Here is a 25127-nt window from a genome sequence, read left to right on the forward strand (position 1 = left end):
TTAAATTTTTCTTTAAAGCTGGAACAAATCTAACCTCTTTGAGTTCTCTAACCATTCCATCAAACATTTTGAGCCGAATTGTTCATATCCCCATTGTGCGACAAGGTTGATCATTCCCTATTACAACTGTACCGGATTTCAGATTACGAAAATCCGTAAACCATTCCTTAATAGGACACAAATGATAGGTTGCTCCAGTATCAAGTATCCACTCGCTCGAACTAGCCACATATGCTGCAGGAGTGATACTTAGTTAATAATCAGAGTCCTCATCTTTCTATGCCATGTTTGCTGTTGCTGGTTTCTTCCCATCTCTCTTTTGAGCCTTTGGACAATCTTTCCTCCAATGACCCTTTTCATGACAAAAGGCACACTCATCTCGAGCTAGATTTCTGCTTCTCGATTTGGATCGAGAATTCTTTCCACCATACTTCTTTTGTTTCTCCTTCGCCCAATCTCTGCTCACCAAAGCTTCAGACAATGCTCGTTCAGAACTTTTATCTCCAATTTAGTTAATGCTGTGCAAACATCTTTGAAGGCGATCACACTCTTCCCATATATCAAGGTAGTCACAAAATGGCTATATTCCTCTGGTAGTGAGTGTAACATAATCATAGCCTTGACTTCATCCTTAATATCTTTATCAAGATTCTTCAAATCAGCAAATAACTTTTCAAATCTTGAGACATGATCGTGCATTGACACCCCAGGCTTCATTCGAAAGCCATATACTTGGCTCATTGCATGAAGACGATTTTCAGGACTTTTCAGCAGGTACTTCTCCTCCAATGTACGCCACAAAGTCACCACGCACTCCTCATCTTTCACCAAGTATTTCACCTCCTTGGTCAAACAAGATCTGATCTGACCACAAGCTTTCTCGTTCATACGATCCCAAATTTCTTCATCATACAAGTGTCTTTTATTTTTCATAACAACATCGAGATCGATTTGAATAAGGGCATTCATAACTTCACGCCTCTACATGCCGAAGTTGATTTTCCCATCAAACTTTTCAACATCGATCTTCTGGCCTCCTATAACAGGTGCTGAATAGCGATTTGACAAATCTCGCCTCCCACCTGAAGTGTCTCCTGAAATAGTCTCGGTAGATCTCTCCCCAATTCTGGAAGTTTCACCTTCTACCATTTTCTCAACGAACTATTTCCACTTGAAAAATAATCTCTATGATATTAATTTCGCGTGAATAAATACACCAGGAAAGTTTCCAGGAAACTGGACGGGAACTCGGTCCTAATTAAAAACTAGAATCCTCATACTCTTATCGCCTTTGTTGACAGAACTTTTCTAGACATGCAAAAATACACACTACTTACAATAGACTGTCTTCCAAGTACAAATGGCCGTCTCCACCATATTCGTGAATAGTACCATATACGTGAATAGTACCGTATACGTGAATAGTGCCGTATACGTGAATAGTGCCGTATACGTGAACAGTACCGTATCCCCCTAAGTACGAACCGTCGGCTCTGATAGCACTTGTTGTGCGCGGAATGCGGAATCAAGCGCACCAAATAATTATTGAAAAATAAAGGACACAAAATTTACGTGGTTCGGCAATATGCCTACGTCCACGAGAGCAAGAGAAAAATAATTGTATTATTAACAATTATTTGAGTACAAATTTGAGTAAATAAATCTCACTTTCCCAGAACCCAAATATACCCAGTACTCTTACACACACTCTACAATTGCTCACACTCTCAAAACTCTCAAAAGCTTATAAACTTATAAGCTTAACAAATTTTTGGGATGCATATTTCTCTCTGTATGAAGCTCTATTTATAGTTGAGCTTCACTGAAAAAATTCTTCAAGTAGTTGGCAAAAGTCCTGCAATTTGGCGCCGACTTGAAAAACAAAAGAAATGCATGTGGCTCCTCCATCAACTTGCCAATTAATTGTCAAGGGCCGGTGCCAACTTTGGCCAATTGTTTCAACACGTTTTGTATTTTCTCCAAAGCTTGCATGCTAGCTGTGTGTTTCCTATTTGAAAAGTTGGCTTTGATTGCTGACTTTTCAACATTGCTCTCATTCAAGTGATCAATAGTGATACTTCATCTTTGATTTGAAATTTGGGTAAATTTACATATGAATTTTGTAATTTTTGGTTATTATTTACTGATCCTATGCATGTCAGACATATCTATTCAGTTATGTGCTTTCATTTTTTATTATTTGACTTTGACCAGTTTGTTTAAGTGATTTTTGTGTCTACATTTTCAGGGCTTCATTGATTTTGTTAAACAAAAGTTAATATAATTCTCAAACAAAAGACTTGTAAGAAGGAAAACCTATTTAGAGCCTTAGGTAAAAAGGGATTTAATTTCTTTAATTTAGGTTTTAACTAATTCTTTGCTCTTTTATTTTTCAATAAACCTCGCTTGACCTGGTCAATTTCCGTTATAAAAAAAAATTCAATAATTCAATTACCACATACCAGTCACGAGACAATTTATACAGTCGTAAAAGTACGGGCCATTGGCTTCTGAAGTTTTCATCCCATAAGAAAATTATTGAGAAGCAAGCTAGCATTGCAGAGAAGTATATACTTAAGATTAAGAAAGCGAGTAGAAAGCGAGTAAAGACGCTCTTTAACAAGTAAGTTTTACCATCAATTTAAGTATACTTTGTTGTTACACATTGCTTTTATATATTATAGTGATCAGTAGTAGTGATGCTATTACCTAACATAGTTATTGAATTGCCTTTTGCCTTTTGAATTATCCTTTTTTCTAACATATATCAATATAAATTATGTGTGATGTGTGATATGATATTCCATTTTCGTATAATTAAAATTGTACGACGAGAATATGTGTATGGAAGTTGATGATTAGTATTGTTGTGGATTCAATACTAAACAATTTTCTTCGAGAAATGTCTGATTGTGTGATTTTTAAATAATTCTATTTAATTAGCAGCTTAGTTAGATAAAGGTTAAAAAATTAATTTAATTTTACTCACTCAGCAACCTTTTTAAAAAATAATCAATATAAAAATATAAATGATAAAATATCTCTAAACACTTTGACATCAACTTTCTCTTCTTCTACCTTTTACGGCATGAATTGTAAAATGCTAATGATTACACGGGAATGCTACCTCGGTTTGAGCAGTGATGCCGACGCAATCCCTTGATGAAATTAAAACAAATTTCCTTCAATAATTCAATTATGTATCTAATAATTCAGTGTGCGTTTGGTATAATGTATCATATTATTTTAATATTGTGTATATTGTATTGTATTAGCATTGTATTATAACAATATTATATAATGTTTGATGCTATACTGTATTACATTAATTTTTTGTAATTAATTTAAATTATATATTATATTATGATCAATTTTAGATTAATATTATTGAAATTTATTCATATTTAAGTATTTATTATTAGTTATATTATAAATTTATTAATGAATTATAAAAATAACAATATTATATAATATTATATTAAATTAAAAAGTTATATTTATTTATTATTATTATTATTATAAAGTAAAAGCAAGAGCAAGAAGCAAAAAGGAAAAGCAAAAGAAGGAAAAAAAGAAAACGCTGCCACATCAGCACAGTTCCTTTAATCCATTCTCATGTTCTTCCAACAATATAACAACATTAATTTAATGTGAATAGTAATCTATAATAATTTAAATTAAATATTATATTATGTTATATTAACATATTTAAATTGTAATAATATTTTATATTATTATTTATATCATTATTAATTTTAAATTAATATTATTGAAATTTATTCATATTTAAATATTTATTATTAATTATAATGTAAAAATAAAAATAAATTTTTGTAATATTATATTAAATAAATAATAATAATAATAATTATTATTATTATTATTAAGTCAAAGCAAAAGCAAATGCAAAATTGGAAACGTGAAAGAGGAAAAAAAAAGAAGTAAGCGGCAGTTGCCGCGTTAGCTTAAACCTGATTGTGAGTCAACAACGAAATTTGGATGAACCATTATATGTGTAAGGATGAACCATTACCTAAATTTTCTCATTTGATGAAGAAATTTGGAAGCTAGATTCAGCAAAGAAATTTTCTCATTAATTAAAGGAGATATATTGATCACCTCAGCGAGAGAGTAATAAAGGTGATCCTTAACAAGCATGTTTCACTACTTCATATTTATTCTTTGCTCTCTTATTCTAGTGATCAATGTTAATTGATACTTTATCTCTGATTTTGAAATTTGGGTAAACTTACATCTGAATTTTTGTAACATTTTATTATGTCTGTATTGATCGCATGCCGTGTTCCTTCAAATATAGAATAAAATGATATAAAAAGATATAGATTCAGATGTGTGCTTCATTTGTTTTGTTGATTACACGACTTTTTGATTTTTGAGTATCCTAGCCACCTACCCTGAATCTCATTGCCTCCGCGTCAGAATACTTAGAGCTGCTCATTTTATGCTGTTTTGTAAGTAGTATTAAAAAAAAAAAAAGTTAAGGTCGCACATTTTAGGATGATTTATTTGAGTTTAATATGTAGATTTCTTCCCCCCCCCCCCCCCTCCCAATTTTTAGTAAATAATAAATTAATTAATTAGCAAGCAATATATGCAACATATCTCTAAGAAAATAGTCAAGTTGGTTGATTGAACATTTTGTTGAGAATGGTGAATTGTTGAGGGCGGTGGGTATTTTCATCCAAAAATTAGATAATTGGCTAGCTATATATATGATAGAAAAATTTAAAGGGGCCAATTTTGTAGACAAATTGTTTTGTAAAATCGGAAAGTTTTGTGTTATTTTTGTAGATTTCCCTAATATGAGCCCCTAGATCCCTATTTTAAAATAAAATAATATGATGTTCAAGTTAAAAGATAGAAAAGTGTGATGATATTTCTATCCCATAGTTTTTGCAATTACACCCCATATTTAGAAAATAATTGCACAAAGTGCACATTATTTTTTAAAATTTTTAAATAAAAACTTTAGAGAATTAATTAATTAAATCTATCTTAATTTACTTTTTTGTAACTTAAATTTTTTTATTATACTTGATTACAAAGATTGCCTTGGTATAAGTCTGAATTGACTATTTTACCGTTACAAGGAAAAACTATCAATAATTTACTCTTAACTTCAATATTTTTTTAATTTTATACCAAACTGATTGTTTCTAATCCTACTTTATTAGAATAATTATTAATCTTTAATTAAACTAACATTTTGTCTTTATATCACAATGCTCATGTAAATTATTAGGCTATCAAATTTACGTCATATACGTGTAAGGGTAGTGAAAATAATAATTAGATTTCATTTAAAAATATTAGATTCTAAGTCACAAAATTAAATATCTATAACTCATAATTATTGGGGCAAATAAAATAAAATTGTATTAAAATTTTTCATTAAAGATAGCTAAAGATTCTTAAAAAAAATTAATGAAAGGATTTAATTGATTAAATATGCAAAACATTTATTAATTTGTATTCATTAAAAATATTGTGAAGTTGCTGTAATTATTCCTTAAAAATGGGGTGGATTTATAAAAAATAATAGGGTGGAAAATACCGATGTACTATGAGACAAAACACATTAAATCGGAATTGGTGATTTTTTCCTTTTTCCCCGTGAGTTAAGTGTATGTGAAACGCCAAAAAAATAAAAATCAATAAAACAACATTAATTATTGATTTGGCTTTTCAATTGTTAGTATAGCATTGGTTTATTAGAATAAAACTTGTACTTTAACTGACTTGTATTCATTGATAATTCGATGGTTTTGAAGAACAAAATCTAGTCAATAAGTTTCGGTTAGGAAAAAGGAGGTGAAAAGGGTGTGCCTTAATATAATTAACACCAATTCCTTGTTAATAATTTTATTTCTCCTATAATAATTTAATTGCTGTCTTGTTATGATTTTATTATTGTTAGTTCCAACATTAATTATTGATTAACAGTGGCAGACAAGCAGATTGGCACGATGGCGATCATGTATCGATTAATGTTGATGACATACTTGCTGAAGTACCTGATGAATTATATCTTCCTACAATCCCGAAAGTACCTGAGCATCTACGTAGTGTGAATGTAAAATCCTATGAGCCAGAAATGACAGCAATCGGTCCTTTTACCTACGAGCTCCGCTCTCGAGATCACTTGAAAGGGATGGAAGAGTACAAAAAGCGATTTCTGAAGAAGCTTCTCGAGCGACAGCTTCTCGAGCGAAGAGGGGAACAGCTTGCAAGAACCCTTGTCTCGGTCATGAGAAAGTTAGAAGGGGAAGCTCGTAAATGTTATTCAGAAAAAGTAAGTCTTACTTCACACCAGTTCGTGGAAATGATGCTCCTTGATGCTTGCTTTATTGTTGAGCTATTTTGCTACAGAGCGCTAGGAATAGGGTACGGTAATGACCATACTTTCAGGATAATTTGGAACTCTAGGATACTGGGGCGTGATTTGTTGTTGGCTCATAATCAACTTCCCTTGTTCGTTCTTCAGAAGGTTTATGACAGGACTACGACACCTGGCGAAGAAAATTTCCATTTTATGATTTCAATTTCTTCAGATATGTATTTGAGAAGGCACAAGCACGGACGGACGGCGCACTAAATGCCGGCGAAAAAATAGAGCATCTACTGGACTTCATATACAAAAATTAATGGATAGCTCGTCCAAACATTGTGCAAGTAGAAAATGAGTTCATACGGATACGATGTGCCACAGAGCTCCAAGAGGCTGGAATCAAGTTCGAGAAGATACCGAAGACAACAACGGACGAGTTGCCAGAGCTACCAATCTTGTTTGAAGAGGTTATCATACAAACAGCTCCTCCAAACACTGAGCAAGTAAAAAATGAGGAGTTCATACGAATACGATGTGCCACAGAGCTCCAAGAGGCTGGAATCAAGTTCGAGAAGATACCGAAGACAACAATGGACGAGTTGCCAGAGCTACCAATCTTGTTTGAAGAGGCTAAGGGAATAATGAAAATCTCAGAATTGACAATTGATAATGGGACCGAGTCCTTACTCCGAAATCTGACTGATTATGAGCAGTACCAAAATACACGGTATGGTCCTCTCGTTAGTTATATAGATGTCATGGACGGTCTCATCAATACCGTAAAGGATGTGAAAATACTTTGTGAGAGCGGGATTCTTACTAACTGTTTAGGTGACGAAGAAGTGGTTGCCCAGATGTTCAATAGGCTTGGAGTTTGTGTCCGTCTCCCACCTGAGAACAATTACAAAGAAATGCTCAAGAATGTGAACAAGTACTGTGACAGAAAATGGAACAAGTGGATGGCGAACTTATGGCACAATTATTTCAACACTCCATGGGCAATCATTTCTTTCTTCGCTGCACTTGTACTGCTCATACTTGCCGCCGTACAAACCGTGTTCTCAGTTCTAGCTTATTTCAAGTCATCATGCTTGGGGGAGGGCCTTGTCTTATTAATAAGCTCCGTTTTCATGAATGTGGGACAATATTGTCGTGTATTGCATTAAGATGCTTTGTGATGTATAGCATCAAATAACAGTAGAAACAGTAAAAAACAGCAAAAGCAGCAAAAACAGCAGTAAATGAGTGCAGCTTAAAGTGAAAAAAATACATGAACATAAAAACACGGGCCAGTAGGCTATGGTGAAGAGCAGCAGGAAATCCTATCTACAACTAGCAATGCCAATATGCCATGATCAAGAAAGAACCTAACAATTAGATCGATATTGCAATGGCTGTCATCATCAGATGCGATAAAAAAAAAAGAAAAAATCTATCTGAATAGACCTAATGTGCAAGTTTGAGATTTGGTACACATGGCCAACTATATATGTTTGAGGGAAGTACATCGAGGAGACCAGACGTGATGAGCAGGTGGTTGGTGGCAGGGTTCTGCGAGCAGGTGTATCCTGCAAGAGCCAAGTAGCAGGGGAATAGGAGCAAGAGTATTCTGCTTGTCCACGAATATGCCATTCGGGAGGCCGAACTCCTGTCAGAGGCATAAGGTCACTCCTGCTAGGCATGGAGACGAGGAGACGCAGTCAACGACAGTTGGCAGGACGTGCATTCCTATCCGAGAGTTAAGGCACGAGGGTCATCTCCATTCGCCGACAATGGCGGTAATGGGGCGTCCACACCCGAGAGTGGGGAGAATGACGGGCGTGGACTGCGGAAGATCTGGATTCAGAGGAAGCCTATAAAAAGGTAACCAACGAAAGTAAAAGGGTTAGAATTTTGGCTATTTGAACTAAGAAAAGAGAACTCTAAGAACGGAGATTACAGAAAAGCCATAAGATCTGTGGCAAGCGTTCCCAGAACCTTCACATCTGACTTGAGCGTCGGAGGGTTTACGCCGGGAAAACAACCGGCGTGCTCTGACTCGTTTCTGTGAACGCAGGGATACTTGGAGAAGAAAGCATACAAGGAGAGATCCTGATCGAGGTGAGGTTGATCGAGCAGATATCCTGGTCGTAGGACGAGCATAACCAGAATCTCGCATCAACATTTTGGCGCCGTCTGTGGGGACCTGAGCAAAAAGCTTCTGTTGATAGCAAGAAGAGGAGTGAAGCAAGTGAAAAGTAATGGAGACAGGAGGAAGTAGTGCACAAGGGGGTGATATGAGGCTGAACGATTCCGTGACGCTGAGGGAGATAGCCAGCGAAGCCAGGGAAAAAGCCATGTTCGACCGGATGGGACGGATGGAAAAACAGATGGAGACCCTGACAACCATCCTGCATGAGTTGCGGAGTGAACGAAGGGTAACCCAGGAGGAAATGGTGAGAGGTGGTGGAGTGGCACCAGGTCCCGATGGTACAAGGAGAAGTCAAACCGCCGGGAGACTTGGTGGTGAGAGAGGTAACATACCTCTGCGGGGAGAATTCCATAGAGACGAAGAGCAATCCCCGGCAAAACAGATTTTTTACGAGGACGATGGGGTGGCGAATGCAGAAGAAACAGAGTTGAGGCAACACTTGCATGATGTAGAGCAAGAGAGGGATCAAGTTGCAGCACGTGACCCTGGTCGTGCGGTGCAGCTGGAGGAGGAAGTGCGCAGACTAGCGCAGATAATTGACGATATGCAAGGAATGAGCAGAGCTCCTGGTTGGAGGATAATACTGGACGGAGAATCACCGCTCGCAGCAGATATCATGAGGGCAGTTATTCCGAGAGATTTCTGTCTCCCGGACCTTAGATATTCGGAACGAACTGATCCGCTGGTGCACATAGAACGCTTCAATGACATAACGGGGGTACAAGGATTATCTCAGCCCCAAAGGTGCAGGGTGTTCCCACTATCCCTGGAGGGACGTGCACGCGAGTGGTACAAGAAACTTCCTCGGGGCAGCATTAAAACCTTCGAGCAGATGTGCCAGGAATCCGCAGAGCAGTTTAGTGGGGCAATGGCACCAGAAGATGACATGATGGAGCTGAAAAGCATGAAACAGGGGGAGCAAGAAACCCTTCGGGAATTCATCAAGAGGTTTCATCGTGCTGTCCTCGACTTGGGAGCCTTCAACCACCCTCAGGCATTAAGGGGATTGAAAGAAGGAGTGAAGATAGGAAGGCTGTGGTACAACTTGAGAAGCCCAGCTATCCAGACGTATGCGGCCGCATACGAGCAGGCTAAGAGAGATATTGAGATTGAAGAGGAGAAGGCAGCACGAATTAAGATAGACCAGTTAGAAGGGTTGGGGAGGAAAGAGAAGAAAGCATTACCGGGGAATGGGCCGATCAGGAGGAGGAACTACCAGGCCTCGGATAGTGGAGCAGGAGGCCGGGTAATTGCTTACCAGCCTCATCAGAGGCCACCACAGTATCAGCGCAGCAGGGCGCAGCCTCCTCGCTCCCCAGCTAGGGAGCCTTGGAGAGGGCATGGTTCATCATATGGTGGTCATCAACACTCCCACGGTGGCAGAGGGAGCAGACCAAAGGTACTGCCACCGCACCCAACTCAGAACGGAGCAAACAGAGAAAGAGCAGTGAACCTGATTGACCATAACCGGGACTATGGGCGGTACACTTCATTGAAGATGTCCCTGGCCGAGGTGTACGAGGCCATAAAGGATCAAGGGTTGCTATACTTCCCGGCTCCAATAACCAAGCTACCCAGCAGGAGGGACAGGGGACGCTATTGTAAGTTTCATGGCACTCATGGCCACACCACAGCAGATTGCAGAGATCTTAAGACCCAGGTTGAAGATTTGGTGAGAAATCGGTATCTGGACGAGTTTGTAGATGGGACCATCCCAATGGTAGCCTCAACAAGTGAAGGGGAGCAGAGTGACAGGAACTTGAGACGCGAGCAGCCCGCAGTGAGGGTTATAGCGGGGGGTCCGACATTGGCCGGAGACTCCAATAGGTCGAGGAAGAATTATGCTAGATACGCCATGACCAGCAAAGAGGTATTCTTCAACACCCCAGCAGCCAAACGTGCAAGAGTCAGGCAAGTGCCAATCATGTGGACAGATGAGGATGAAGAAGGGATCCTATACCCCCACGAGGATGCTTTGGTCATCAAGGCCACTGTCGCTAGCAAGAAGTTTGACAGGATACTGGCTGACACAGGGAGTTCAGTTGATGTGTTGTTTAAGTCAACCCTGGAGGAGATGGGAATAGCAGACCTGAAGTTGGATTACACCAATACCTCCTTGAAGGGGTTTGGAGGAGGAAGGCTGGTCCCTCTAGGCGTGGTCGAGCTGCCTATCACGATTGGGAGCTCCCCGACAGAAAGGACAATGATACTGGATTTTGTGGTAGTGGATGAGGAAGGTCCTTACCAGATAATCCTAGGTCGGCCATTTCTGAGGATGAGCAAAGTGGTGCTGTCCAACCATTATCTGGCTCTGAAGTACCGGGTGAATGGGGTAGTTGGAGTGGTACGAGGAGACCAGAGGATCGCAAGAAGCTGCTACTCCTCGGCGGCAAGGGAAGCAATGCAGATAACATCCCTCGATACCCGAGTGGAAAACAAGAATGGCAGACAAGAACCTGTAGAGGATCTGGAAACAGTAAGCCTGGGACCAGAGAATCCGGGAAAGACGATCAGAATCGGGTCGAGACTTAAGGGAGAGCAAAAGCGGGAGTTGGTGAAATGCTTACAGACTCATGCAGAAGTGTTTGCTTGGACACATGAAGACATGCCAGGGATTGACCCGGAGGTGGCATGTCATAAGCTGGCAGTAAAGAAAGGTGCTCGGGCAGTAAGGCAGAAGAGGAGGTGCTTCAACCAGGTGAGGTATGAGGCTATAAATGGCGAGGTGGAGAAGCTCTTGAGAGCAGGATTCATTCGGGAAGTCAATTACCCTGAATGGATATCGAATGTGGTGTTGGTAAGGAAGGCAAATGGCAAATAGAGGATGTGTGTGGATTTCACGGACCTTAATAAGGCGTGCCCAAAAGACAGTTTCCCTTTACCGAAGATCGATCAGCTAGTAGATTCAACGGCTGGACATGGTCTGCTTAGCTTCATGGACGCGTTCTCGGGATACAACCAGATTCCCATGTACGAGCAGGATGAGGAGAGCACGGCTTTCATCACTAACCAGGGTTTGTTCTGTTACAGGGTAATGCCATTTGGTCTAAAAAATGCTGGGGCCACCTATCAGAGGCTGGTGAACAAAGTCTTTAAGCCGTTGATTGGGAAAACCATGGAGGTGTACGTGGATGACATGATCACCAAGTCCAAAATCCCGAAGGAACACGTCAGACACCTCGAGGAGACATTCGGGCTTTTGAGGAAGTATAAGATGAAGCTCAACCCGGAGAAGTGTGCCTTTGGGGTCGAGTCAGGGAAATTCCTTGGATTCATGGTGAGCCATAGGGGGATTGAAGCAAATCCCGAGAAAATCCAGGCAATTGTGCAGATGATGTCTCCTCGTAACCTGAAGGAGATGTAGAGCCTCACGGGTAGGTTGGCGGCGTTGAGCAGATTCATATGCAGGGCTACAGATAAGTGTCAGCCATTCTTTCAAGTGATAAGGAGGGGAAAGAAAACAGAATGGACACCAGAATGCGAGGAAGCCTTTCAGAACTTGAAGCAATACTTGCAGCAAGCTCCACTGCTGTCCACACCGAGGGATGGGGACAAGTTATATCTGTATTTGGCGGTATCGGATCGGGCCACCAGTTCTGTTCTGGTGAGGGAGGAAGAAGGAGTTCAGTATCCGATATATTACACCAGCAATGCCCTGCTCGATGCTGAGACCAGATACCCACCGTTGGAGAAATGGGCACTTGCCCTTGTGGTTGCTGCTCGGAAGTTGAGGCCATATTTTCAAGCATTCCCAGTCTCGGTAATAACAAACCAGCCGTTGCGTCAAACTCTGCACAAGCCAGATGCTTCAGGTCGGCTCGTCAAGTGGGCTATAGAGCTGAACGAGTTCGACATAGACTACAAACCCCGAGCAGCGATAAAGGCTCAGGCAATGGCCGATTTCGTAGCAGAATTTACAGAGCCTGAAGTATGTTTAGACCAACGAGATGTAGTTGCAGACAGTGGCGAAGCTCAAGTATGGCAAATGTCTGTAGATGGGTCATCAGGGGAGCAGGGATCAGGAGCAGGGATTGTATTGGAAGGCCCGGAGGGGGAGGAGATCTCTTATGCTGTAAAGTTAGAGTTCGCAGCAACGAATAACCAGGCAGAGTATGAAGCCTTGATAGCAGGGTTGGAACTGGCTAAGGCCGTGAGAGCAGATAGAGTGAAAATCAGAACTGATTCCCAGCTGGTTGCGAATCATGTCAGTGAAAGATTCCAACCAAGAGAGGAAAAGATGGAGCAGTACCTGAAGATAGTCAGGCAGATGATGGGGAAATTCGAAGCGGTGGAGGTGGTACAAATCCCTAGGGAGCAGAATAGTCGAGCAGATATTTTGGCCAGGATGGCAGCGGTAGCAGATCCAAAGATGCCAAAGTCGGTCCCTCTGGAGGTGAAGTCCATCCCAAGCATCGAGCAGAATTTGGAGGTGCTGCGAATAGAACAAAAATGCTCGTGGATGGAGCCGATAGTTTCATACCTTAGAGATGGGGTACTACCACCAGATAAGCTGCGAGCTCGGAAGATTATAGCCCAGGCCTCGAGATACACGATGATTGATGGGATACTGTATCGGCGAGGATATACACTGCCGTTCCTTCGATGTTTGGACGAGGACGACGCGGATTATGTACTGAGAGAAGTACATGAAGGAATTTGCGGGAACCATTCTGGTGGGAGATCCCTGGCCCATAAGGTTTTAAGGCAGGGATATTTCTGGCCGACAATGCACCAGGATGCACAGGAGAAGACCAGGAGCTATGTAAGCTGCCAGAGTTTTGCAAATTTCCCCAGCCAACCACCAGAGAAGCTCACTTCTATGGTCTCCCCTTGGCCATTTGCTCAATGGGGAATTGATCTGATTGGCCCACTGCCAAAGGGACGAGGAGCAGCAACGCATGCCATAGTTGCTATAGATTACTTCACAAAGTGGATAGAGGTCGAAGCCCTTAGCAGAATCACATAGAAGAAAACGACAGACTTTGTGTGGAGAAACCTGATCTGTCGATACGGGATCCCATATGCCCTGATAACGGATAATGGCAGGCAGTTCGATAATCACAGCTTCAGGGATTTCTGCCAAAACCTCGGGATAGAGCTGAAGTATTGCTCGCCTGCTCACCCGCAATCGAATGGACAAGTAGAAGCAGCCAACAAGACCATCAAGAGGCTTTTGAAAACCAGGCTTGGAGCAAAAAAGGGTGCATGGGTTGATGAGCTGTCAGGTGTGCTATGGGCATACAGAACAACCCACAAAACAGCAACTGGGGAGACACCGTTCGCCTTGGCTTTTGGACATGAAGCGGTCGTGCCAGCTGAGATAGGAACGACCACACATCGGACAGACCATTTTAATGAGTAGGAGAACGACGAGCAGATATGTTTGAATCTTGACCTGCTAACGGAAAAGAGGGAGCAAGCAGCCGAGCGATCAGTCATATACCAGCAGAGGGTTGCCCGGTATTATAACCAGAAGGTGAACATACGACAGTTCAAGGTCGGAGATTGGGTGTTAAGGAGAGTGAATCAGAACACCAAAGACTCGACTCAAGGAGTGCTCGGTCCGAATTGGGAAGGGCCATATAGAGTCAAGCAGCTAGTTGGTCTGGGAGCTTACAAGCTGGTTCGCATGGATGGCCACGAGGTGAAGCGCCCATGGAACGCAGCACATCTCAGGAAATATTTCCAGTAAGAGTCATTAATATTTTCAAGTTCTCTCTGTTCGTATTTGCCGTTATTTATTTTATGACCAAGCAATTTCATGTAAGTTGAATCTTCCAATTAATGGAACGTCGAGGAATTTCAGTCACTTGCAACCGACAAAATTTCTAAGGCATGCAAAGGCTCGTTAAGTCTCAAAGCCTGTTTATGGCGAGACAGAAGCCAAGCGTGCCAGGGTCTGCTCGACCACGCGAAGGCGAGCAGAATCCCCAAGCATCGAAAAAATTTCTAAGGCATGCAAAGGCTCGTCAAGTCTCAAAGCCTGTTTATGGCGAGACAGAAGCCAAGCGTGCCAGGGTCTGCTCGACCACGCGAAGGCGAGCAGAACCCCCAAGCATCAAAAAAATTTCTAAGGCATGCAAAGGCTTGTCAAGTTTCAAAGCCTGTTTATGGCGAGACAGAAGCCAAGCGAGCCAGGGTCTGCTCGACCACGCGAAGGCGAGCAGAATCCCCCAGCATCGAAAAAATTTATAAGGCATGCAAAGGCTCGTCAAGTCTCAAAACCTGTTTATGGCGAGACAGAAGCCAAGCGTGCCAGGGTCTGCTCGACCACGCGAAGGCGAGCAGAATCCCCAAGCGTCGAAAAAAAAAAATTTTTTTTTTTTTAAGGCTCGTAAAGTCTCAAAGCTTGTTTACGGCGAGACAGAAGCCAAGCGTGCCAGGGTCTGCTCGACCGCGCGAAGGCGAGCAGAATCTCAAGCATCGAAGAATTTTCCAAGGCATGTGGCAAAACCATATGCCAAGACGAGCAGATTCTCAAACGGAAAATAAGTCATGATTACAACACAAGAAAGTAATCAAAAACATCTTTGTTAATTGTTAGTAATTAATAGAAGAGATAATCGTCACAAAAATTGTTCATTACAGTACAAGAAATATATTAAGAAGATGGTGGATCAGTAAGCCGAGCAGCATCGGTTGGCTGGACCTCCTCAGGTGCAGGGGGGTATCACCAGTAGCATCCAGGGGGGTGCTCGCCTCGCCAACGGCAGCAGGGACTGCACGAGGAGGAGAGTTCTCCTCCTCAATCACGATCGGCTCTTCAGCATCTTCCTTGGCCGCTTCCTCATCCATATGTTGAGCAACACCAGCTGCAAGGTCATCCATCTTCAGATCAGGGTGTTGCTTCCCGAGGACGGCCATGATGCAACGATAAGAATGCCGAAGTCCCTGGTCGTACTGATTGTCGGCCTCCTTCTCCAAGTTCTCGACCTGAGCTCGGTGGGAGTCGCGGAGAGATTCGAGCTGGGCCTCATACATAGCCTTCTGCCTTTCCAGATCCTCCTTGACCTTCGTAAGCTCCTCCTTGAGGGTAATGGCCTTTGCTTGAGCAAGTGATTCTTGCTCTATCAGCTTCAGATTCTCGAGATTCAACTCCCATGCTTTCTTCTCGGCCACGTCAGCTCTGGTCGTCGCCGATTGAATATCTTCCTTCATCTTCCGGTCGTAGCGGCTAACCTTAGCCTTGTAATAGGTAGTCATGCAGCTGAGGTGGAAAGCGCTATACTGCATGGCCCCCACCAGCTCACCCAAGGTGCAGCCGTCAAAGTCCTCCAGGTCCTTTTTGCTCACGAGTTTAGATAACTCATTGAGGTAGGGGACCAAGTATTCTGCTCGGCTGTCAGGTAAACGAGATCGAGGCACGACAGGAGAAGAAGAGGAAGCAGGATCCGTGGCTGCTCCACTAGTCTCCGCAATTTTGGCAGGAGCAGGAGGTAAAGTCTTCAAGGGAGAGACTTGCTGCACGATGTTGGCCCGCTTTGCAGAAGGGGCGTCCTTGTTCTGGTCCTTCTTCGTGGTTTGAGGTCGAGAACGTTTCCTGTTCAGAGCCCCAATCACAGCGTCCTCCATCTTATGGCCAGGTAGTATCAAGCGAGACTCGAGCAAGTTGTAAGTAGTTAACAGCTCTCGGCTCGGGCAGGAATTGACTAGCACAGCCTCAACCTGTTTGAGCTGACCAGGTTGGAACGGGAAATGAACACCCCAGGAAACTACAACACAAACGAGCAGATTGGAAATGGACACTTGGTTAGAGACAAGCCAATAAAGCAAGAACAATTATGGATACAAGACATCTAAAGCGAGCAGGCAACCTGGGACCGTGAAACGGGGGGGGGGGACCCGATAATCCTTCCCGTCCATTTGTGCAATCTGACCCCAAGGACCCCCAGCAAAAAAGAACTTTCTCTTCCAATTCCCTCCACCACCAGTAGGGAGGTCGGTTATAGGTTTCCTGGTCTTGGTACTAGATTGGAAATAGTACCAGCCGGCATCTTTGGGGCTGCTCTTTAGCTGGTACAGATGCTTCACCTCATCAATTGTGGGCTCGCTTTGGCAACATCTGTCCCACAATATGAACAGACCAGAGAGTACTCTCCATCCGTTTGGGTTCAACTGACCAGGAGATAGATTCAGCCCGTTAAGTATTCGGGCAAAGTAAGGTTGCAAGGGACACCTCAGCCCATACTTAAAGCTATCCAGATACAGGGTAACGTATCCCCTAGGAGGCCAGCTAGGAGCATCCTTCTTTCCTGGGATCTTAAGAGGTATTTCACCAGGAATACTATACCTAAGCCGGAGGTCATCGAGCTCATCAAACGTGGTCGTGCACGTCATATAATCAATAGCGTAATCCCGCTATATGGCTCTACCTCCTATTGTACTCCTCTCTTCTGGTCGCGACGCTCCTAATGGGGACACCTCACCAGAATCATCTCCTCGACCCTCACTCAAGGTGTTCTCCGACCCAGAAGATCCATCTTCATCGCTATTTCCGCTCGAGGAGGTTGTTTGGGGAGACATCCTCCTAGCGCTAGGACCAACACTGGATCTAATGGGCTCTAAGGGGATCCCGGGGTCAAAAGCAGGGTCGGTGAGCAGACTAGGCAGGAAGTCCAACTCATCGTCGTCAACCTCAATGACCTTCTCTTTACCTTTCGACATTCCCTAAGTGCTAACCACAACACCACCACCAACTACTACCCGAACAAAAGAGAAGAGAAATTATCTACAACTATCCGAAACCAAGGAGATAGAAGAAGTACCTGAAGTAATGTTTCAGTTGATGAAAGACAGAGATGGATGCCTTTATGCCGGAACTTCTTTGCTGGAGAGATAGAGACGGAGACGGAGTGGATGATGAGTTTTCTGTACGAAAGGATTTGGGTTTCATAAAGGGGACGAACTCTTAGGTTGCCAGCATTTAACGGTACCAAATCCCAAGGGCCTCGTAACCGTTGGTTTAAAATTTAAATAAAAGGGCAGATTTTTGCCACATCACCTCGTCCGTAATTAAATGTGACATGACTCCTGGCAGCCTTTTCCAGCCCCACGCGAACGAGAACCGTTGAGTTTCTACTGCTGGTCCATTACATTACCCAACACCAGAAACTGAGGGACCTGTGTTTGAGGGAAGTACATCGAGGAGACCAGACGTGATGAGCAGGTGGTTGGTGGCAGGGTTCTGCGAGCAGGTGTATCCTGCAAGAGCCAAGTAGCAGGGGAATAGGAGCAGGAGTATTCTGCTTGTCCACGAATATGCCATTCGGGAGGCCGAACTCCTGTCAGAGGCATAAGGTCACTCCTGCTAGGCATGGAGGCGAGGAGACGCAGTCAACGACAGTTGGCAGGACGTGCATTCCTATCCGAGAGTTAAGGCACGAGGGTCATCTCCATTCGCCGACAATGGCGGTAATGGGGCGTCCACACTCGAGAGTGGGGAGAATGACGGGCGTGGACTGCGGAAGATCTGGATTCAGAGGAAGCCTATAAAAAGGTAACCAACAAAGGTAAAAGGGTTAGAATTTTGGCTATTTGAACTAAGAAAAGAGAACTCTAAGAACGGAGATTACAGAAAAGTCATAAGATCTGTGGCAAGCGTTCCCAGAACCTTCACATCTGACTTGAGCGTCGGAGGGTTTACGCCGGGAAAACAACTGGCGTGCTCTGACTCGTTTCTGTGAACGCAGGGATACTTGGAGAAGAAAGCATACGAGGAGAGATCCTGATCGAGGTGAGGTTGATCGAGCAGATATCCTGGTCGTAGGACGAGCATAACCAGAATCTCGCATCAACAATATATATATAACTATTCGACAGTCATGTAAAACACAATTTTATACTACATTATTCAACAGCTTAAATTATTTTATAAAAATACATGAATACTTATTTAAGGGATAATCAATTACAGCATGGAATCTCTTGAGAAGATTTGGTGATAAAATTGATCCAGAAAAGTTTGAAATAGTTTGAATGACCAAGTGCGAATTGTACCTATGATAGCACCACAATGCATGTTGGCATATGGCTCTTCGCAGGTGATGATTTCCCACAATGCCATACCAAATGAGTAAACATCAACCTAGACAAAGAAAAGAAAGCTTAAATGATGTTATCACCATATAGGTTTCCACACTTATATTTGCTTCTATTATGATTATTCGAAAAAAAGAGAAAATAAACCCTCACCTTTTCAGAGATCCTATTGTTGCTGCCATTCAATAGCTCTGGTGCCATCCACGGAAGGGTTCCACACACGCCACCGGATACAAGTTTATTGCATTTAATTCTTGACAAACCAAAATCTCCAACCTGCAAAAGCAGGAAAGTCAATTCTGAGTGAAATATGCTATTCTTCCAATCATTTTATGCTCGCAAATTAAAAGATCCAAAGACATTAGCCTACGTATGCTTTTAGTAACAGCATTTAATTAATCACATGTCAAGAGCAAGGGTGTCTGCAAGTGTTGACACAAAATAGAAGAAGGCCATATTCAATATTATCTAAGTTTTTGCCACCTTGCAAATCGGTTGTTGGGGATCCCTCAAATTGACAAGCAAATTGTCACACTTCAAATCAAAATGCACGATATTCTTCATACGTAAATATTCCATGCCAAAAGCAGCATCCATCATGAGCATTAGCTTTTTGTGGCGATCAAGTATTCTGCAGGAATTGCTGGAGATACAAGGGAAAATAAGATATGCTAGTCGACTCACCTGTCCTTCTTTGTAAGGACAAGCCTCAGTGATCCATTCACCATATATTCAGTTACAGTGGCCATTGTTCCTCCAGGTCCATTGGGGACGACACCATAAAATGCTACTACATTTGGATGGTGAAGATTTGATATGATATGCGCCTCTCTCCAGAAGTCTTTAATCTGTATATTTACTAATGTTATATTTCCATCCCAAAAAAAAAAAATTCTGTTTGGTAACGACTAATTTGTGAACTCCCCGTGCATCGACTTCCCATCTCTTTGTACAAAAGGTTGGGTGAAATTTTTTATTTTTCCATATTTAGAAAAATAAGGATGTCAACACAAAGCAAAGTACTATGTATTTTATCTAGTGTGGATGGGCATGCAACTGTTTGTACAAAGAGTTACTGGAAGAAGGAACATTGCAAACTCCAACGCACATCTGCACTAGATTTTGCCTCCCTATATATAATGAAGATATATACTAATGAGTGGGATTTTAACTATTCTGATCTAAAGAGTCCAAAAGGTAGGATATAATCTTGCAGTGTCATTTTACATGCATGCTTTTATTAACCCAAAAAAAAAAAATTGTTCAAGCATTTTAGAGCAAAAATTTTCAATAACTTGTTTCTGATTTTCCACAACTGAAATGTGTAATGCATATTAACAAAATTAAATTTTACAAATATGAATATCGTGATAAGAGTATCTTGAGTAGAAGGAAAGAGAAGACCCACCAACCGTTCTTGTTCTGATGATCTGCCCAAAAAACAACTCTTTTTGATTCTCTTAATGGCAATATCTGTTCCCCTCCATTTTCCACGATAGACAGTTCCAAATGTACCGGAACCTAACTCTTCCAATTCTTCAAGATCACTGTCCTTGATTATCTGCAGATAAGAATATGAATAATGCATTTAATTCAACATATATAGACTTTCACAAAAGTTTATCACAAATTAATTAAAATGATTGTCATAAACCTGCAAACCGTAAATGGCAGCTTCCATTTCAGCCATTGCGGCATCACCTCTGACATCCTAAGAAAGATAGGATTTCAGCTCATGTCAATCAGCAAAGCCATTTTAATAATGGAACAAATCAACAAACAATAGGGAAAATGTCAAGTGCTACCTCAAGGTCAGAATCTGAATCGGCACTCTCAGTTTCAGTTACCATAGGAGATGGATAATCATCACTGACATCATCTTGTACAAATGGCACAACCGATGAGGAGGAACGGATTCCTGGAGTTAAACTATCAGTTACATCTTCCACAATAACGGCATACTTGAGCACATTGTGTTCATCATCATTTTCTGACAGTACAACTTGTGCACGGACGGCAATTCTAGGATTTTGTCCCTCATTTGATCATCTTATAAATAGCTTTTCAGCCCCGTTGTTATAATAAATTCTGGGGTCTTCATATTGATAGTAGCCCCTCTACTTGAAGCAGCACTTGTCAATTTCTGAGGACAACCGAAATGGCTCATATATAAGCCAGTTTAAGCTTTTATATAAAAATTAAAAGGAAATATACTTACAGAACTTGGGTTTATGCATTCTTGATTAGCAAGCATCTTGTCTTTATGACTGTTTTCTGATGGTTCAGTTTGGGCACAATATGCAATTCTAGGCTTTCGCCCCTCAGATGATACTCTCCTGAAAAATACCTTGTCAGCCCCATAGTAATATTTGTGGTCTTCGTCATTGATTGTACCCTCTCTACTTGAAGCAGGATTCATCAATTTCTGAAGACAGCATACAGAAATGACTGAAATATATGTCTAATTTAAGAATGTATATGATTATACTGAAATATACTTACGGAACTTGGGTTTATCCATTCTTGATTAGCAACTGCTTGAGATGACACAGATAGTTTTACTAAGGATCCTGGGGTAACCGGTTGACTAAGCTCAGTCATTGTAGACTTCTTGTCCTTTGAAGATAGTTTTACAGAGGATCCTGGGGAAACTGGTTGACTTATCTGAGTCAGAGCACACTTCTCATCCTTTGTAGCATTGAGTTTTTGACCTGAAACTCAGGCATAGTTGTTGTATCCAACTGGTAACCATAAAGGTTCTCTATTATAAAACCTGCAGAACTTTCTGCAGTAGCTATTTGTAAAGAGAAAAGTGAGCTTCCTGAGTTCGGTGAATGTCGTACGGGAAGATTACTGCTGGGTTGGTAGTTAATATTATTTTCAATGGCTTTATTATTTGGTGTAACTTCTTTATTTCCTATAAGGTGTTTCCAATGTGGATCAGAGGAAGCGGGGTTCCCATTCATAGCCTTGATTTCCTGAATAGTTTTAAAATTATCATTGCAGGATTCTAGCATCTTGAACGAGGGCTGATTCTGACAAGTGGTTCCTTGGTGTTTCTCATCAATTACATCTTGCCAGTGCATTGAAAACCCCTAGAAGAACTTGACACTGCTACCGATGGTGGTTTCGCTCTTCCAATATTTCTTGGGCTCTGAGAAATAATCGCTTCTTCCAAATGGTGAGTAGAGCTGTTATCATGAACCCGTAACCTTGAGTCAGAAAGCACCCTTTCCCTGTGAACAAGTAATCTGTAGTTCTTATAACTTTGATTATATGGTGTACAATGCACAATATCTCTACTGAGGCCACAATTGTGCAAATGCAAGTGGTAGTTGTTAGTCTGGTCGGTTTCTACTAAATTTTGGTTGTGCTTGTGGTAATTCATCAATGGATGATGGTCATGAGAAAGATTATCATAATGACTTAGGGAATTCACATTATAGGAATGGTCGCAAAGAAATTTGTCCATAACACAAGGATTATCATTTCCATTGCCATCACATGGCCAGTCCACATAAAAATGTTCATTAGAATTGAAAGGATCTATACGCTGAGAAGAAACTGTTGTTACAGGAACGGATGGATTCAATGACTTGCCTGCCACACAGATTGGAGGTAATGTATTAGCATTATTTGAAAACATCCCACCCAGATTTGCGGAGTTTGGACTATGATCCTTAATTTCAGAGATATAAGCAACTGTAGGAGAGTCTCTGCCCATATGTGTTGTGTGGCTGGCCAAAGTCTGCCCACTACAACTTCTTCGAGGACTCACATCTAGCATGCTGTTAACAGCAGAAACATACTGATTATCAGCATCAGTCTGTTGTGTGGTCTTTCCCTCTAAAGAATTTGGACTGTCAGGTTCACCTAAAGATACGAGAAATATTCGCAGTCTTTGAGAACCCCCAATTCTTTCCTGCTCTTGATATTCTTCTATCATATGATGGAGATCCTCATCGGAGCAAACAGATATAAGTGCATCAAGATCCTCACCAGGGAGCTGATACTTGATTGTATGAGGTTGATTATAAATTCCTGATGTTTTCCTCATTAATTCCTCCCAAGTAAGACTTTTCCTTATGGATATAATTCATGTCTCCCCACCTACATATCTAAGCTTCCCATTACTGGGCCTGGAAAATATTCTTCCCCCAAAGCTACAAAGAAATTTCATTTTTCTAGTAAAAGGACTTTCTGCATAACCTAAAGTGTAGAAAGGATGATAAGACTGAGGAGACTCCACAACATAAACAGGGGAACCGGACAATTCTGTTGCAACTTGATCACAATGATTTTCATCAAAAAATATACCTGAATATTGTCCAACAGCACCATATTGCAGCTGGCATCTGCTTAGATTATCAGGATAATTATTTTTCTTTGCTTCAACCGCATAACCAAAAGTGCCACCAAAATCCGAGGCATTTGCATTGCCTTCGCTGGCCATCCTCCTTAACCCGACAACGCCATTAGGGATAGCAAAAATCCCCACGGAGACGGGTACCCTCGGGGATTTTCCCCATTCGGAGAGGGTATGGGGATAATTTCATACCCAATTTCTTATTCGGGGAGGGGACGAGGATGAGGTGGAATCCCCATCCCCTACCCATTTCTCCATTTCAATTTTTAATTTTATTTTTATTTTTTAAAATTACTAGTAAATAAATAATAAAATTTGAATTATAAAATTATAAATATCGGTAAAAATAAAAAATATCAAAATATTTATATTATTAAACTTTTAAGCCTAATTAACTAATTAAAGTCCTAAATTTTTATTTAGGACATTAAAAAAACAGGGTAAATTCTATTAGCCCAAAAATTTTGTTTTAATTTTAATATTCATTAAATGTTTTAAACTTAAATCTATTTTTTATTTATTTTTAGATGTTATAATTGCCCACAACGAATCACAATTTTAATATCTAATTTAATCTAATATAATCTAATCTCATATAATATTTACTCTTGATTTGCTCCGACTTAATTGTGTTGTAAAGGGAATAGTCCACATTTATAAAGTGCCCACGCCACCATTGAAAAAGTTAATTTTGAATCTAAATTCGATTTTATTTGTAACAATTTTGTATTAGACTATTAATTTATTCACGATAGTTTGTAAAAGAAGTTTGTATCCCTTACATGCTGCGTTACTTACTAATTTAATGTATGTGACTTTTGTAATGGATATTAATGTAAAATATATTTCAAACTTTACTTTTATTTGAATTTTTTATTTTAATATGATTAACTCAAAATCGAAAACAAAAAATGTATTAGTTATTCAGGGATCGAAGACCCTTGGGGATCCCCTGTTATTATTCGGGGAGAGGATGAAGATTCTCTAAAGTAATTCTGACGGGGATGGGGATATACGCAAAATATCGGGGATGGGTACGGGGAGATTGGTCCCCTCCCCTCCCCATTGCCATCCCTACAGATGGTTGTGGTTGATATTAACACCCGCTTGGATTGTCTGGAGATATTTTCCATCATTCATGACTGTCATTCTTCTTACGGCAACACGATCCCTTAGAAACTCTGAAGAAAATTCCTCGCATTTCCGCAGATAAACATTGTTTACGCTTCTTTCCGCATCAACTCTGTTGCTTGACACAGCGTTTCCTCTATCTCTGCACAACGGCTGGCCTGAAGCGCTTGGATCCTCTCTTGTCATGGTATCAAAAGAGATATTACTTTCTTTATAGCTTCATGTTCGCAAGAACGGCAAAATGATAAGCCTTACTTCCTTAATTGCCATCAAAACTAAACTAATTGATGGCATCAAATGCATAACTTATGATACCTGTTCAAGATGCACCAAGAGCAGTAAAATCCTCACTATCATATACAAAGTTGCCGATTTGTTTCTTATAAACCCTTGAGATATTGACTCACAAAGGGTCTACAATCATCATGCCTAGCAACACCAACTCTCTTCGAAAATCAAATTATTTATATAGACAAAATATATATATATATATATTATATCGTTCTTTTCTCTGTTCAATCCTCCTTTTTTTAGCAAAATGAAATGAAATACACAACTAACCATATTCCTGCACTGTCCACATATTCGTCAACTATTAAACATGCATTTCAAGAAATTCCCTGTGGAAACATAAGAAGTTCGTCAATTATTCAAGAATTTGCATGGAAGAAACAGTCAGAGCGACCAAATAAACCATCATTATTGACAAATGATAGTACGTTAAAACTATATGCAAATAATTAAATTAGAAAAACAAACATTATGACGCAACATTCGAAGGGCACATTATATTTATTTTGCATCCAATATAAAAAGGGATCAAAATGGATAAAATTGGACAAAGAAAAAGAATGATGAAATGGGTACCTGTAAGTTTTTCGAAATTCGTCGTTTAATTAAAAATGAAAGGTTGGTGCTTTTAGACATCAAGTTTTTGGGATCAAAGCAAAGAAACCCAAAAGAGAAAGTAGAGTTAAAATTTGGTTTTTGTTTTGTGAATTTGGTGAAGACAGACAGACAGAGGGAGGGAGGTGGGGAGAGAGGGAGACTTT

General features: G+C 40.9%; 3 protein-coding genes and 1 pseudogene across 3 annotated transcripts; 2 read left to right on the forward strand and 2 right to left on the reverse strand.

Moving 5' to 3' along the window:
* Positions 1-462: 462 nt before the first annotated feature.
* Positions 463-1149, reverse strand: LOC127899919 (uncharacterized). The gene is made up of 2 exons (XM_052434066.1): positions 990-1149; positions 463-902 (listed from the first exon to the last, which is right to left on the reverse strand). Exons 1-2 carry the CDS (start codon positions 1147-1149, stop codon positions 463-465), a joined length of 600 nt encoding a protein of 199 aa, XP_052290026.1.
* Positions 1150-6115: 4966 nt separating this feature from the next.
* Positions 6116-7515, forward strand: LOC127899920 (UPF0481 protein At3g47200-like). The gene is made up of 2 exons (XM_052434067.1): positions 6116-6533; positions 6674-7515. The coding sequence occupies exons 1-2, from the start codon at positions 6116-6118 to the stop codon at positions 7513-7515; spliced, it is 1260 nt and encodes a 419-aa protein (XP_052290027.1).
* Positions 7516-11364: 3849 nt separating this feature from the next.
* On the forward strand, positions 11365-14232 carry LOC127899921 (uncharacterized). The gene is made up of 4 exons (XM_052434068.1): positions 11365-11510; positions 11571-11747; positions 11988-13479; positions 13903-14232. The coding sequence occupies exons 1-4, from the start codon at positions 11365-11367 to the stop codon at positions 14230-14232; spliced, it is 2145 nt and encodes a 714-aa protein (XP_052290028.1).
* A 3694-nt stretch (positions 14233-17926) lies between these two features.
* Positions 17927-23031, reverse strand: LOC127899922 (uncharacterized; annotated as a pseudogene).
* Positions 23032-25127: the final 2096 nt, after the last annotated feature.

The sequence above is a fragment of the Citrus sinensis genome, chromosome 9 (assembly GCF_022201045.2).
Source record: "Citrus sinensis cultivar Valencia sweet orange chromosome 9, DVS_A1.0, whole genome shotgun sequence".
NCBI lineage: Eukaryota > Viridiplantae > Streptophyta > Magnoliopsida > Sapindales > Rutaceae > Citrus > Citrus sinensis.

What these genes read in the sequence shown, in the direction of transcription:
- LOC127899919 (XM_052434066.1), bottom strand. Translation starts at nt 1,149, where the DNA reads ATGGTAGAAGGTGAAACTTCCAGAATTGGGGAGAGATCTACCGAGACT. An exon ending in TGATGGGAAAATCAACTTCG is followed by an intron (nt 903 to 989) that starts GCATGTAGAGGC and finishes TGTATGATGAAG; the next exon opens with AAATTTGGGATCGTATGAAC.
- LOC127899920 (XM_052434067.1), top strand. Translation starts at nt 6,116, where the DNA reads ATGACAGCAATCGGTCCTTTTACCTACGAGCTCCGCTCTCGAGATCAC. An exon ending in TGACAGGACTACGACACCTG is followed by an intron (nt 6,534 to 6,673) that starts GCGAAGAAAATT and finishes ATTAATGGATAG; the next exon opens with CTCGTCCAAACATTGTGCAA.
- LOC127899921 (XM_052434068.1), top strand. Translation starts at nt 11,365, where the DNA reads ATGTGTGTGGATTTCACGGACCTTAATAAGGCGTGCCCAAAAGACAGT. An exon ending in ACATTCGGGCTTTTGAGGAA is followed by an intron (nt 11,748 to 11,987) that starts GTATAAGATGAA and finishes TCAAGTGATAAG; the next exon opens with GAGGGGAAAGAAAACAGAAT. An exon ending in ACTTCACAAAGTGGATAGAG is followed by an intron (nt 13,480 to 13,902) that starts GTCGAAGCCCTT and finishes TTTAATGAGTAG; the next exon opens with GAGAACGACGAGCAGATATG.